Raw genomic sequence first — 14007 nt, 5'->3', positions numbered from 1 at the left:
GACAGACTTCTCAAATGGGAGCCTCCTCAGGCCAGAAGCCATGAAAAGACTATTCTAAGAATACTGCCCACAAGACAATAACTGCCACGTGCCTCAAACTGCTGATTTGTGCCAGGAGTAGGGACGTAGGAGGTAATCACAGCCTCCCCAGCTTGCGTGGAAGTAAGTTGTTCCGGGATTCTGGGCAATCCGTCAGCCTCGGAAACTACATTTTCTCTCTGCGTGTCTAGGCCATTTTAACCTGGTTTCTGTGCCCTGGGTGAGCAGGCCCTAGAGGTAAATTTCCTTCTGACAGGACGCATGTAAGGAACTGACCTCGCACTTGCCTCTCGAAGTCATTCCGCATCTTGGTGACCTCCTCGCTGTGCTTCTGCAAAGGCAGAGAAGCAGGCCGTTACTAGGTGACAGACACACACAGAAGCCTCTCCCTGGGGCTGGCCCTGCTCCTCGGTGGTATGGAAAATCCAACTCCGTAAACTCTGCGCTGTTTCTGGAGGGTGCTGGGTTCCCCTCATCTCCGAGCTCTTGGACCATGCTCAGAATAACGTGGTTTTGGTAACTTCCGTGTTTCATAATTCACTTTCCTTGGTTAATGACCGAATGTTAACAGACGTGCTAAACACTGACCGTGCTTGGCCCCTCACTCAGCTTGCCCACAGGTCGGAGAGCACGGGCCATGTCTACATGAGCTGCAGGTTCTCTCCAGATGCCTGACGGCCTGCTTCAGCTGTGACTTAGAGCAGCATTCACAATCATTTTCACAGTTATATAGAGAGGTTTTGAATAGAAAATTTAGATTATTTTTTATAGGATAGTACTTTTGCACAAAGGGGAGTTCTGACCACATAACTACTCCATATCCAGGCCTCAGGTAAGCAGACAGCCTCACATCACCAAATTCACTGGAAGTCTGTCTGTCAGCAAAGACCAGACTATTCTTATAGGTCCAAGATTTCACCGTCAGCCTTCACTGCAGTTTTTTCTTAGTTGAGGCTGCGGTGCCTCCAGCATGAGGCAAACGTATTGACAAAGTCTTCCGAACCCACAGCCAAGAAGAACCTTAGAAAACCAAAGTCAGGCACATCTTCCCTCTGCCCAAAACCTCCAAAGTTCCCCCAACTAAACCCAGGTCAACAGCTGGGTCCTGACTGTGGCTTTTGATGCCGACAAGCTCTGACCTACCTGCCCAGCCACCTTGCCCCTTGCTCCTCTGGGCCTCCACACCAGCCCATCCCCTATGCCTTCTCCAGACCTGGTCTCCCTAAGCCTGGCTCAGCCCCACCGCCTTCCAGCCTTTGCCCAAACGTCACCTTCTCAATGAGACACTCCCAGAATTCCTTGTAGAAGAATACAACCCTACCCTCAACCCACTGCATCCTCTTCCCCGCACTGCTCTTCCCACAGCGTTTATGCCTGTGGATGTGCTCCACGTATCCAACACTTCGTTCTGTCTTTTGTCTCCTTCCTGGACTGTCAACCACACGTGGGCAGTCATTCTCTCAGTCCTGTTCCCTGTATGTCCCCAGAGATCAGAACAGGGCTTGGCACCTTATGGGCACCAGGCAAATGAATCTCAACCTCCACCTGGAACCCCCAAGCCTCACTCAGAAAGGACCAAAAAGTCAGCCAGGTGCTTATGAACCCAGCTTGCATGACAAACTGCCATGGCCACGGAGGGGCTGGCATACCAGACATGTTAATGGTTGCGTATGTTTCTTTTTTTTTTTAAATGTTTGTTTATTTTTAAAAGAGAGAGCACGAGCAGGGGAGGGGCAGAGAGAGAGGGAGACACAGAATCTGAAGCAGGCTCCAGGCTCTGAGCTGTCAGCACAGAGCCCGGCACAGGGCTCGAACTCACAAACTCGAGATCATGACCTGAGCCGAAGTCGGACGCTCAACCGACTGAGCCACCCGGGCGCCCCGGTTCTGTATGTTTCTAAATGCACCTGACAGACTCCCTGGGAAAGCAGTCAGGTGTCAGGTGTCAGCAGCACATGAAGAGGACCCTAGGCTGGATTTTCCCCTTGGGAAGTCCATTTGTTGCTCAGCTCTGAAATAAAATTCTGTACTTGGCCCCCATATGGGATTTGTCTTTTTCTTAAATAGTTCAACGAATTCCCAAAATGCAGGAAGCTTCTAAGCAAAATATGAATTCCCAGGTAAGTTGACTAACCGGGAGTTCACGGTCCCCAGCAGCCAGTCAGGCACTGGCGGCCCTCACACCTACCAGCCGCAGGTTCTTCACCACCACCTCGTTGGCCAGCTCCTGCTCCTTGAGCTCCACCTTCAGTGCCCGCATGTCCTTGCGCAGTGCACCCTCCTGTGCGCAGTGCTCCCTCTGGGCCAGCTTCATGACCACGGTACCCTCAGCCTTCATCTCTGTCAGGTTGTTCTGATGCTCGTACAGCAGGTGCTTCACCTTCTGCTTGTACACCTGCAGGCAGCGAGAGCACCGCTTGCTTCCCTGCACACTCTCACCCACACCCCTGCACACGCACACTCGCCTGCTCACCTGCCCGTGCATGCTCACCTGCAGGCACATATCCTTTTTTTTTTTAATGTTTTATTTATTTTTGAGAGAGAGAGAGAGAGAGAGCACACAAGTTGGGGAGAAGCAGACAGGGGGACAGAGCTCCAAGCTGACAGCAGAGATCGCGATGTGGGGCTCGAACTCACAAACCAGGAGATCATGACCTGAGCTAAAGTCGGACGCCTAACCGACTGAGCCACCCAGGTGCCCCGTGCACATACCCTTTTATAAAAAATACTTTCACGAGTATTTCATGAGTGGCTCAGTCAGTTAAGTGTCCAACTCTTTTTTTTTTTAATTTTTTTTTTTTAATGTTTATTTATTTCTGAGATAGAGAGAGACAGGGCATGAGTCGGGGAGGGGCAGAGAGAGAGGGAGACACAGAATCGGAAGCAGGTTCCAGGCTCTGAGCTGTCAGCACAGAGCCCGATGCGGGGCTCAAACTCACAAACCCTGAGATCATGACCTGAGCTGAAGTCGGTCGCTCACCCGACTGAGCCACCCAGGCGCCCCTAAGTGTCCAACTCTTGATTTCAGTTCACGCCACGATCTCCCATGTCAGGCTCTGCGATGAGCATGAAGCCTGCTTGGGATTCTCTCTCTCCCCCTCTCTCTGCCCTTCCCCCACTCGTTCTCTCTCTCTCTCTCGCTCTCTGCCCTTCCCCCACTCATTCTCTCTCTCTCTCTGAAAATAAATAAACTTAAAAAAACAACAAACCTTCATTTCCCAGTGTAAAGGATACAAAGGGCTGTGACCCCAAAGCAAGCAACAAAATGCCCCCCTGCCCCTGCCCCGTTCTTCTGCGCCATATGGTATGTCCCGCAGGGACGGGCAGGCCAGCTGCATTTACCTTGATCTCAACCCGGTGCCTCTCCTCAGCCTCCTCCATTTCCCGGTCCTTGTTTCGCAGCTCGGCCTTCTTCTCCTCCAGCTGCCTCCGCGCGATCTCCCAGAAGGTACGGATCTTGTCCCGCTCCAACTGGAAGTAGCTGCGCTCCTCACGCTCACGGTCCAGCTCCTCGCGGACACGGCTGACATGCTCCTCCACCTGCCGGGCAGAGCGCAGCCGTGAGGCCCGGCGGGGCCCTCCCCCCGCCCCTGCCCACGGCGAAGAAGAAAGAAAGGCCGTTCTCACCTAAACACAAGTAAAAACTAAAAGTGGGATGTTAAAATATGATGCTAGAAAGGGCCCGAGGACAGGACATGATTCAGAAAATAGCAGAAGTACCTTGAATGTAACCAATAATCAAAATATGACTGTATCTCTTCATCCAGTCCCAGGAATTTATACTAGAGGAATTTCTCAAAAGAACACAAGAGTTGGGGCGCCTGGGTGGCTCAGTCAGTTGGGCGTCTGACTTTGGCTCAGGTCGTGATCTCACCGTGCGTGGGTTCGAGCCCCGCGTCGGGCTCTGTGCTGACAGCTCAGAGCCTGGAGCCTGCTTCCGATTCTGTGTCTCCCTCTCCCTCTGCCCCTTCCTGCTCATGCTCTCTTTCTCTCAAAAGTAAATAAACGTTAAAAAATTAAAAAAAAAAAAAAGAACCAAAAAATACAAGAGTTATCTGCTCAGAGACATTAGCCACACCATTATTACAACAGCAAGAAAAGTTTAAAGGAAGTAATCTGAGATGATTTTAAATAGGGAAATGGTTGAGAAATTAGAGTAAATCTACTAAAAGATTATAGGGCCCAAAGACACATAAATATGAAAATGATGGAGCAGCATGTACACACGTTAACAAAACAATGCTAAATTAAAAACCATTCACCTTCTGGTGGTGCCTGGGTGGCTCAGTTAAACATCCGACTTGATTTCAGCTCAGGTCACGATCTCACAGTTCGAGAGTTAAAGCCCCGTATTTGCACTGTCAGCAAAGAGCCTGCTTGGGATTCTCTCTCTCCCTCTCTCTCTCTGCTCCTCCCTTGCTCTCTCTCAAAATAAGTACATAAAACTTTAAATAAATAAACAAACAAACAAACAAACGCTCACCTTTAAAGGTATGTTAACAAAAAAAATATACAAACCCAGAAGAACCCCTAACAGTCAAAAAGGTTTTGTCCGAAGCCCACTGCAAATCTCCAAATAGGTTAATTTTTTTTTTTTTTTTTTTTTTTTTTTTTATGTGGGGCTGGCTCTTGGCTTTCTTGGGAATTTCATCTCCAACAAGAATTAGTCATCTTCGGAGCACAACTTCAGGCCACTCACTGTGAAGTTTTTCTCTCCTGATAACCCCACTCCCCACAGGGAAACCACACTTCTCACTTCAAGAGAAGGCCAAGGGGCGCTTGAGTGGCTCAGTCGGTTGAGCGTCCGACTCTTGATGGCGGCTCAGGCCATGACCCCAGGGTCACGCACACGGTCTGCACTGAAAGTAGAGCCCACTTGGAATTCTCTCCCACTCTCTCTTTCCGCCCCTCTCCCCCACAAATAAATAAACATTTTTTAAAAAGAGAGAGAGGGGCGCCCGGGTGGCTCGGTTGCTTAAGCGTCTGAGTTCAGCTCAGGTCATGAGCTCACGGTTCATGGGTTCGAACCCTACATCGCGTTCTCTGCTCTCAGCAAATCCTTTGTCAGATCTTTTGTCCCCGTCTCCCTCTGCCCCTACGCTGCTCATACTTTCTCTCTCTCAAAAAGAAATAAAACATTAGAAGATAAAAGTAAAAATAAATAAATAAAATGAATTAAAAACTTTAAGAAGAGAGAAGGCCAAGATAACAAGCCCCCAAGGAGGGGCAGCCGGAGCTCTGTGGTGGGGAACCTGGGTGGGGCTTGCCTCCCCATGGGGGTCTGATGAGGGGTTCAGCAGATGACAGTGTCCTCGTGGCACAGACCTTTCGTATCTAGACTCAAACAGATAGCCTAAACCAGGCTCCTACCTAGTTCGATTGACTCACAGTCTTAGATTTCCCTCAATATTTAGGTTTCTTATAAATATCCAGATTTCTAGCTTCTCTTTGAAAAGCAGAAAACAGACCACACTGGAGCCCAGTGCCCCCAAGGTAACCATCCAATGAACTGACTGCAGCTGTCCACAGTCCCTCACCCAGCTGTCCCCAGTCCCTCACCCCTGCCTGGACCCTAGACAGTTCTGAGGTGTCAGTGCCCACATGTGCAACCTAACCACTGCTGTGTCACAGTTCTGTATCGACAGGGACAAGAAGTAAACGGGGAGACGAGAAACAGCTCAACTGTTGGCAATGTGATGTGCCGTCCATTCTACACACAGCAGCCCCGCCCTCTCTCCAAAACACAAACCTGAACCCATCACCATCTCCTTAAACTGCTTGTGGTTCCCCCGCATGTAAAATAAAGCAACCCTTCACTAGTGTACAAGGGCCTCTGTCCAGCTCATCAACTTCAGCTCATGTCACTGTCCCTGTCTCCTTTGTATTTATGTCTTAAAACTATCAAGTGAGTTATTAACACCAACCCACAAGCTGACATGGAACCCTCAAGAGGCCTACAGCAGACACTCACGGGTCAGTCACCAACACAAAGGCTGCAGGGGGCACCACACCTGCTCTCATGGTTCACCATGTGCTGGTTTCCCACTGGAATTATAATTAGACACTTACGTTCTCTGGTCCTTAATGTCGTCACAATGGGTAAGTGGCTTAAAATAATTCCTACTGTTTAATGCAAATAAAATAAACAACAATATTATATATGCATATAACAGCTCAGTAAGCATCAGGTGCATAAAAGGATGAGACTGAAAGGATATACAGAAAATTAAAAATAGATTTTATTTTGGAAAATCATTTCCTTGCAAATTGCTACCACCCTATTTAAAAATGTCTTCAGTGTACTGATGCCTTTTTTAAATTGTACTGTGCTTGAGAGTTTTGGAGCCGACGAGAAGTATGGAAATGGGAAGAGGTGTTATCTTGGTTTGGACACGAGTGCAGGAACACACCGAGGGGAGGTGGACGAGGAGGCAGCGGGCAACAGTCTGTAAGAAGTTCAGAAAGGGGCGCCTGGGTGGCTCAGTCGGTTAGACGTCCGACTTCAGCCCAGGTCACGATCTCGTGGTCCATGAGTTCGAGCCCCGCGTCGGGCTCTGGGCTGATGGCTCAGAGCCTGGAGCCTGCTTCTGATTCTGTGTCTCCCTCTCTCTCTGCCCCTCCCCTGTTCACGCTCTGTCTCTCTCTGTCTCAAAAATACATAAACGTTAAAAAAAAAAAAAGAAAAAAAAAAAAGAAGTTCAGAAAGACAAACAGCCAGAGACAACTTCGAACGACACTCGCCAGTCCCACCCCGACCTAATTGCTCACCTGCTCCTTGCTCATGTCCTCCGGAGCAAGCCCGTCAACAATCGGGGTAGCTTTGGTTTTCCCTTTCTTCCCTTTCTTCTTGGGCGCCTTTGATTAAAGAAGAGATGATCGGGTAAGACAGGGAGGCCTGGCTCTGATTAATTCCCGGGCTCACCGGAAGAGGAGTACCTGTCGTGGTACCTCTGTCCTACTGCTCACTGGCTCATGCCCCACCTGGAGCACATCACTCCGCCCTAAGGTTTCCCCACCCTTCACCACCCACACACTTCTCTGTTGACACCTCTGGAGAAACAAGGAAAAAAATCTTCCTTTTTAGAAGAGAACATTTTCTCCCTCAGAAAGGAAGGGAGGGGGAACTCATTCCAAATCCACTCCTTGGTACGTGGCAGAGACCTCCTTGGTGTGGAAGCAAAATGTGCTTGGCCAGGACAAACCCCAATACCACACTGCCAAATGTTACTATGTTGGCTACAATGCTTGGTCACCACCACAGAGAAACCTGCAAGAAACTGTTCAATAAGTCCAAGGAGAAATGTCTCCATAGCAATGATCACAGGTGGTACTAGAAGGCTTCCTTTCTTCCAAATATAAAACTCCTTCAGAGAATCAGAGGCACCTGGGTAGCTCAGTCAGTTAAGCGTCTCTTGATTTCAGCTCAGGTCATGATCTCAGTTTGTGGGATCAAGCCCCACGTCAGGCTCTAAATTCTCTCTCTCCCTCTCTCTCTCTCTGCCCCCTCTTCCGCTCCCACTGTCTCTCCCTCAAAATAAATAAACTTAAAAAAAAATCTTTGGGGTATGTGGGTGGCTCAGTCGGTTAAGCACCCCAGTTCAGCTCAGGTCACGATCTCGCGGTTCGTGGGTTCGAGCCCCGCGTCGGGCTCTGTGCTGACAGCTCAGAGCCTGGAGCCTGCTTCGGATTCTGTGTCTCACTCTCTCTCTGCCCCGTTCCCCCCGCTCGCGCTCTGTCTCTCTTTCTCTCTCAAAAACAAACATTTAAATAAATAAACAAACAAGTAAATAAACATTATTTATTATTAATTAATTAATTTTAAACATTAAAGTAAATACATAAATAAATCCTTGAAAGAAGCCTTGTCAGGAGCTGAAGCAGACAGCACTCGCCATGGGTGCGCTATAAACGGTTCACCACACGGACCTGCTCTTAGTGTCACTTGCTTTTAACAGCTTTGACGAGATGAGAGACACCTCCCACCCCCACTCACCTCTCAAGGGCCACTCAAGCAGGTACTGAATTTCCAAATCCCTGTCTTTATGCCTAGACTTCTCCCAACTCTGTGACCCATGCTTTTGCATGTGCATGAATCTACATGTTTCTGTAACATATTTGTGTGTCTAAACGTCCCTGTTAATGTTTTCATGTGTGTACGTGCATGTCTACACGTCTCTGTAACATGTTTACGATTACAAAAAAGTTTTACGTGGATATCTCGGAAAACACAGAAAAGCAAAAAGTGAATAGGAAAACCACCCATATTCCCACAAGCTAGTGATGCACATAAGTATTTTAGCGATCTTTTCCAGCTGATTTTAAAAGACCCATCCACTAAAATCTTTCCTCCTCCGAGAAGCCCACCCCATCAGAAGGCCCCAAAGGTTCACCACTACTTGGCAATTCACAGCCAACTGCAGGGGCTTGGAGAGGCATTCTCCCCGCCAGCTGATGGCCCGCGGGCCACATCCCAGAAAAGGCGCTACTGAACGCGTCTATACCATGGGTGCCAGGGCAGCTGAGGGCCCCAATACAGGAGAGAGGCAGGAGGAAGAAGTGGAGAGGCGGTGAGCTCCCCGTCTTGCTCGGACAGTCCTGCCTCCCACGGGGTTCTCCAAGGAAACAGCAGTTCTTGTATCCTGGGGCTCTGTCCCGTACTCCTTGCTGTAGCGGGAACTCCAGCCACTGCGGTATGCCTCAGACTCTCCATCCCAGAGACTGGGCGTCCTGGGGTGTCCCCTGACCCCGACTGTGCTCCATGGGACCCTATAATGACAGACCCTAGGGCCCAAGGATCGGAGGACTGAGACCTCCATAACAAATGGGAAATCTTTTTGTCCCAGGTTCTGTTTTCTGGACAGCTTGCACATCAAGCCCTGGATCTCGGCGCGGGGGTTGGGGGGGGGGGGGGGGGGGATGAGCACAGGAGCCTGGAGACCCCAGATCTCTCAGCTCAGCGTGCGTGCGGGATGAGGGATGCGGCATGCGTAGCGCCCCATGCTCTCCTCATGGGAACGCCAGGCGAGCACCAAGGCCTCAATTCCAGGAACCCAGAGCTCCAAGCCTGCCCATTCTTGGGGTCTCGGTGCGCACAGGTCCCGGGACCCCAGGCCTCCCCATCCAGGGGTCTCTTTGCGCGCAGGACTGTCTAACCAAGGAGCCCCTGGAGCCCTCAGGGACCCTAGCCGGGTACCCCGCGCCTCCTCACCATGGCTCCGGTGGTGGATTCCCGCCGCCACCTGCAGACAGAGGCGCCCGCCCGACGCAGGCCGCAGCGTCTCCCGGCAACCGATGGGCGGTCCCGCGCGAAACCTCGAAGATCCTCGCGAGACTCGGCCAGCCGGTACAGTCCGTCGCCGCCGCGGAGGCGAGTTCGTAGCAACTCGCGCTGGGCGGGACCTGGGGTTGCCCGAGTCGAGTAGGTCTTGCGGCGGCCTGGTGTCAACCACACTCTGGATCTTCCCGAAGCTCCTAAGCGCATTTCGTTGGGGGATTATGGCGTCTTTTGCGTGTCTCCCCGACTAGAACTTAAGGTCCCCGGAGGGGGAGGAACTGTTTCGTCCACTTCTTACCTACAGCGCCTAGAACAACAGTACATACCAGGTGTTCAGTAAGAGTGCCTTCCACGAAGGAGGGAGACCGCAAGGAAAGACAGATCAGCCGCCCAAGGCTCCCAGACGCTATGCAAATCAGATTCAAATTTGGGCCGAGGTTACGCCCCTGGGCCACACCCCCGCCCACCTTTGAAAATTCCTCCCACCAGCTGCCGCGGTGAGGGTGGAAGGTAGCTGGGTTTCCGCAAACCATCAGAACAAAACAAAAATAGGAAAGAAAAGTATTTTCCAGCTAGCTCCAAAGTTTTGAAGTCAGCAAGTGTCTCCTCAAAAATAAACTGCTCTGCCTGAGGAGGCCTCCTCTGTGGCCCCCGGTCCTCATGGTGAGGAAAAACTAGAAACCTCTGCCAGGGGTTTCCAGACAGGCACTGCAGAAAAAGCCTTAGGAGGTCCCTTTCCCAACCCCTTGCTCTGAAAACTGCAAATCATTGTATGATTTTGCAGGTGAATTTCCAACCCCTGCCACCACCCTGTTGCCCACGTGTATCACTCCCTGTCAATCAGAAGACTAAGAATGCCCATCTTAGAAGACTAAGCAAGTGCCCATCTTCACACACCATTTGTCCTCTTGGTTTGTACACCCTCTCCTTTAACATCTTCCTAACTAGTGATTTTGCAGCAGGTCCTATGTTCCCATCTGTTTGGGGATGGAGAAGATTCCAGAATTTTTTCGCCCCGGAGAGTTGCACTGGGGACAAAGTGTGATTAATGAAGAAGGGATCTGCCAGTCCCACCCAAGGAAGAAGATGCCTCCTTAGCTGGGCTTGTTTAGGCCCCAGGCACACACACACACACACACACACACACACACACACACACACACACAGGCAGTGATCTGAGAGCCACAGTGAGGACCCTGAAGGGCTTCCTGGTTTACCCACAGAAGCCATGACTGCTCTTGGACTGGAGCAGCCAACTGGAAGGACCTACCTTGCACAGAGCCATGATTTATTTATAGCAGGCCCTGAGGCCTTTGTGAGGTCTGGTCATGTCCCTGTGCCTACACCACTGGCCTGATGGGGGCCTCCTCCCCCCATGCCAGGGCCTCCCAGAGGGAATTTGGCGGGTGAGACAGTGCAGCTGGGTAACACGGAGGGGTAATTATTGTTATTTAACACTTACTTTGGCAGACCCAATATGCTAGGTGCCTCATGCTGATTGGCTTTTTTGCTTTAGAAGTCTGGGAGTTCTGAATTAAATAAATGCATTAACAAGAATTCCTTTCAGCAAAAAGGGCAAGAAAAAGAAGGTGAGCTCAGGATAACGAGACAGGGAATTCATTTGTCAAAAGCAGCAGCATCGCTTAGTTTATCAGTATGGATTGCAGAGATGAAAAGTTCCACAGAGAGCCCTGGCTGACAACTCCCCGGGCTCCTGACAAGGCCCACAGTGACCTGTGCTTTTCATATTGGATTTGAGTTCAGATTCTTAGAAAAGAGCCTTTTCTTCACATGTGTGGCTCAAGATACTTTTATTCAGCATCAAGCTGTGCAGCTCCAAAACCCAGATAAATGGCATCTGAGTTTCCTGCAAAATCACAGAGCAAATGTTAACACAGACAAACCCCCTGACCATATTGTCTAATGTCTGCCTCTTCCTCATGCCTGCTGACTTGGTCAGTTAGGTAAACTGCTTCAGACCACTACATCATCATCGCTTCTCGGCCTTTTGGCTAAGATCAAGTGCAGACCACTACGTCAACTCAACAGATGCCTGGATGTTAAGGTAATAGAATACTTCAGCGACACCTGGGGGGCTCAGTCAGTTAAGTGTCTGACTCTTGATTTCAGCTCAGGTCATGATCTCATGGTTCATGGGATCGAGCCCCGTGTCGAGCTCCGTACTGACAGCAAGGAGCCTGCTTGGGATTCTCACTCTCCCTCTTTCTCTGCCCCTCCCCTGCTTGTTCTCTCTCTGTCTCCCTCCCACCCTCTCCCTCCCTCTCTCTCCCTCTCTCTCTCTTTCAAATTACATAAATAAGCTTTAAAAAAAAAAAAGATAACAGAGGACTTGAGAAGACTGGACTCTCACTTAGAGATAAATAGTGAAGTATTTAAAAATGAAATTATATAATGTGTAGGATTTGCTTCAAAAAAAATCCAGCAATGAAGGGAGGTAATTGATAGTAGAGAGGAAACATGATCAGCCATGAGTTAGTAACTGCTGAGTCTGGGTGTTGGGTACAAGCAGGTTAATTGTGCTATTCTCTCTCCTTTTGTTTAAAAATGTTCTTAATGAAAAGTTCAAAATAAATAAACACTGGCTCTGGAATCAGATCACCTGCTGGTCACCAGCTGGAATGCCTTAGACAAGACCCCCTCTTGTCTAAAGGCACCCACCTACCCATCTCTCAAATAGGGAAAATTATTAAACAATAGCCATTACAGTTACTGTGGCTGCATAACAGGTTATCCCCAAAAGTAATGGCTTGATACAGTAACAATATCGGTTTTGCTCATGAGTCTACAACTCAGCCAAGACTCAGTGGGGGACAGCTCACCTCAGCTCCACAGAAACCCCCAGAGGGGTGGCTCAAAGGCGGGTCTCATGTCTGCCCCATGGTCTGAGGACTTAAGTCCGGTCTACTGGCTGTTGCTGGCCAGAACACACACATTGGCGTCTTGAGTGGCCTGGAATTCCTCACATAAGGTGGCCAGGTTCCAGGGGGTCTTCTGAGGGACAGGTGAATCTCCCTTATGACCCAACTTTAGAAGTCACATGGCATCATTTCTGCCACACTCTCTTGGCCAGAGCAGTCACAAGGCTTGCCCAGGTTCAAGCAGGAAAAGTATAGGTGAGGGAGTGTCTTGAGGGGAGTGGAAAGGTTCTGGAAATGGAATCAGAAATACCAATCTGGGGGTGCCTGAGTGGCTCAGTCGGTTGAGCGTCCGACTTCAGCTCAGGTCATGATCTCACTCGCGGTGTGTGAGTTCGAGCCCCACGTCGGGCTCTGTGCTGACATCTCGGAGCCTGGAGCCTGCTTCAAATTCTGTGTCTCCCTCTCTCTCAGCCCCTCTCCCTCTCATGCTCTGTCTCTCTCTCTCTCTCTGTCAAAAATAACTAAAAACATTGGAAAAAAAAATTTTTTTAAGAAATACCAATGTGACCATTTTGAGAATATACAATCTGCCACCCCAGCTCACTCTGAACAGCCAGTACCTATCCCCTGTCCCAACTTCCCAGGGCACTCACTGGCTTGCTTATGGCCCCACCACCCATCCTAGAACTCAGTTTTGTCCCTGGAAAGCCAAATCTCTGCCTTTTGGGGTCACATGGAGGCCAGTGGCTCACAGCAAGGGCTGGTTCTACAGGGTCATTTTAGAAGGTTGCAAACTGCAGTCTTTGTTTTCACTTGTGTTGTAAACTAAAGAAAAATGGGAACCATTAGCCAGCCTCGGGGACTGACAGTCTCAAAGGCTGTGGGCTCCCTGAAACTGGAGTTGGGCTGGGCAACGAGGGCCTTCCTCGAGTGGCTGAAACTGTATGGACCACCTGCCTTTGAGAGGGTGCCTGTCCTGCAAACACAAGTTCATACCCACCTCCCTCCTCTGTGGGCCTTTTTCACTCCCAGCCGGGTACAAACTCTTTCTCCCTGATGCCCTTCTGTGGTTGGTTTTGTTTTTATAAAAGTGCAGTCTTTGGGCTTGAATTCGGACCCTCTGGCTTCCAGTGCCTGGCTGTGCAGCCTTGGTCAGGTTACCTACCCTCTCTGTGCTCAACGTCTGCACCTGGAAAAACAGGACACCGTCTTCTTTGGATCTCTGGGAGAATTAATGAGATACTGCGCACAAAGAACTTGACACAGGGACGCATTCCAGGGGCGTGTGTTTGCGGTTCTCGACGCGCCCGGATCCTGCCTGCCTCCCCGGGGCGCCCTGGCTGCCCGCTCCCACCTCCCTACCTCCCATCCCCCACCCGCGCCCCACTCCGGCCTCGCCGTTCCACTCCCGCCCAACCCCACCCACATGTGTTCTCCATAGTATTAGCCACAATCTGCAAATCTTTGCTTACAGGCCAGGGGTGTGGGCGCCGCCTTTGCCTCTCCTCGTGCCTCCCCTCCATGGCCAGCGAAGCACCGACGAGTGGCTGGTACCCCATAAATATCTGGGGGCGAACAAACGGACGGAAGTCGGCGCGGCTGCGGGAGGAGCGTGCGCGCTGGGGGCGCAGAGGGCGCTAGAGCCGCACCCGCGATGGGACGCCGCCGCCGGATGCGCAAGGGTCCGCAGCGGGAGACACGGTCCGCAGGGCCCGGGACCGGCAGGGGGCGCGCGCGGGGCCGGGCGGGGCCGCACCTGTGCTGCGGGGCTCGGGGGGAGGATGCTAGGGGGAACCCGGGCCCCGGAGCAGCTGC

At 50.8% G+C, this 14007-nt stretch overlaps 1 protein-coding gene and 1 long non-coding RNA gene across 7 annotated transcripts in view; one reads left to right on the top strand and one right to left on the bottom strand.

The window, feature by feature from the left end:
- GAS8 (growth arrest specific 8) overlaps window positions 1-14007 on the bottom strand; it is a 57352-nt gene that overhangs the window by 9586 nt on the left and 33759 nt on the right. For 5 of the 6 annotated variants that reach the window (XM_042920992.1, XM_042920991.1, XM_042920993.1 and 2 more), the window contains 5 exons: window positions 9248-9620; window positions 6808-6894; window positions 3382-3579; window positions 2228-2434; window positions 316-370 (listed from right to left, as the gene is read on the bottom strand). In XM_042920992.1, coding sequence (XP_042776926.1) covers window positions 316-370; window positions 2228-2434; window positions 3382-3579; window positions 6808-6894; window positions 9248-9520 — 820 coding nt within the window. In that variant the 5' untranslated portion in view covers window positions 9521-9620. Of the gene's footprint in view, window positions 1-315; window positions 371-2227; window positions 2435-3381; window positions 3580-6807; window positions 6895-9247; window positions 9621-13664; window positions 13879-14007 lie in introns of those variants that run through there. The other variant, XM_042920995.1, reaches the window with a different exon arrangement.
- Window positions 9386-13504, top strand: LOC122209215. The gene is made up of 4 exons (XR_006197498.1): window positions 9386-9457; window positions 10273-10354; window positions 11274-11378; window positions 13284-13504. It is a non-coding gene; the product is annotated as an uncharacterized LOC122209215 (long non-coding RNA).

The sequence above is a fragment of the Panthera leo genome, chromosome E2 (assembly GCF_018350215.1).
Source record: "Panthera leo isolate Ple1 chromosome E2, P.leo_Ple1_pat1.1, whole genome shotgun sequence".
NCBI classification, from domain to species: Eukaryota; Metazoa; Chordata; class Mammalia; order Carnivora; family Felidae; genus Panthera; species Panthera leo.
Note: the sequence above shows the minus strand (reverse complement) of the source record. Positions and strands in the feature narration are given on the sequence as shown.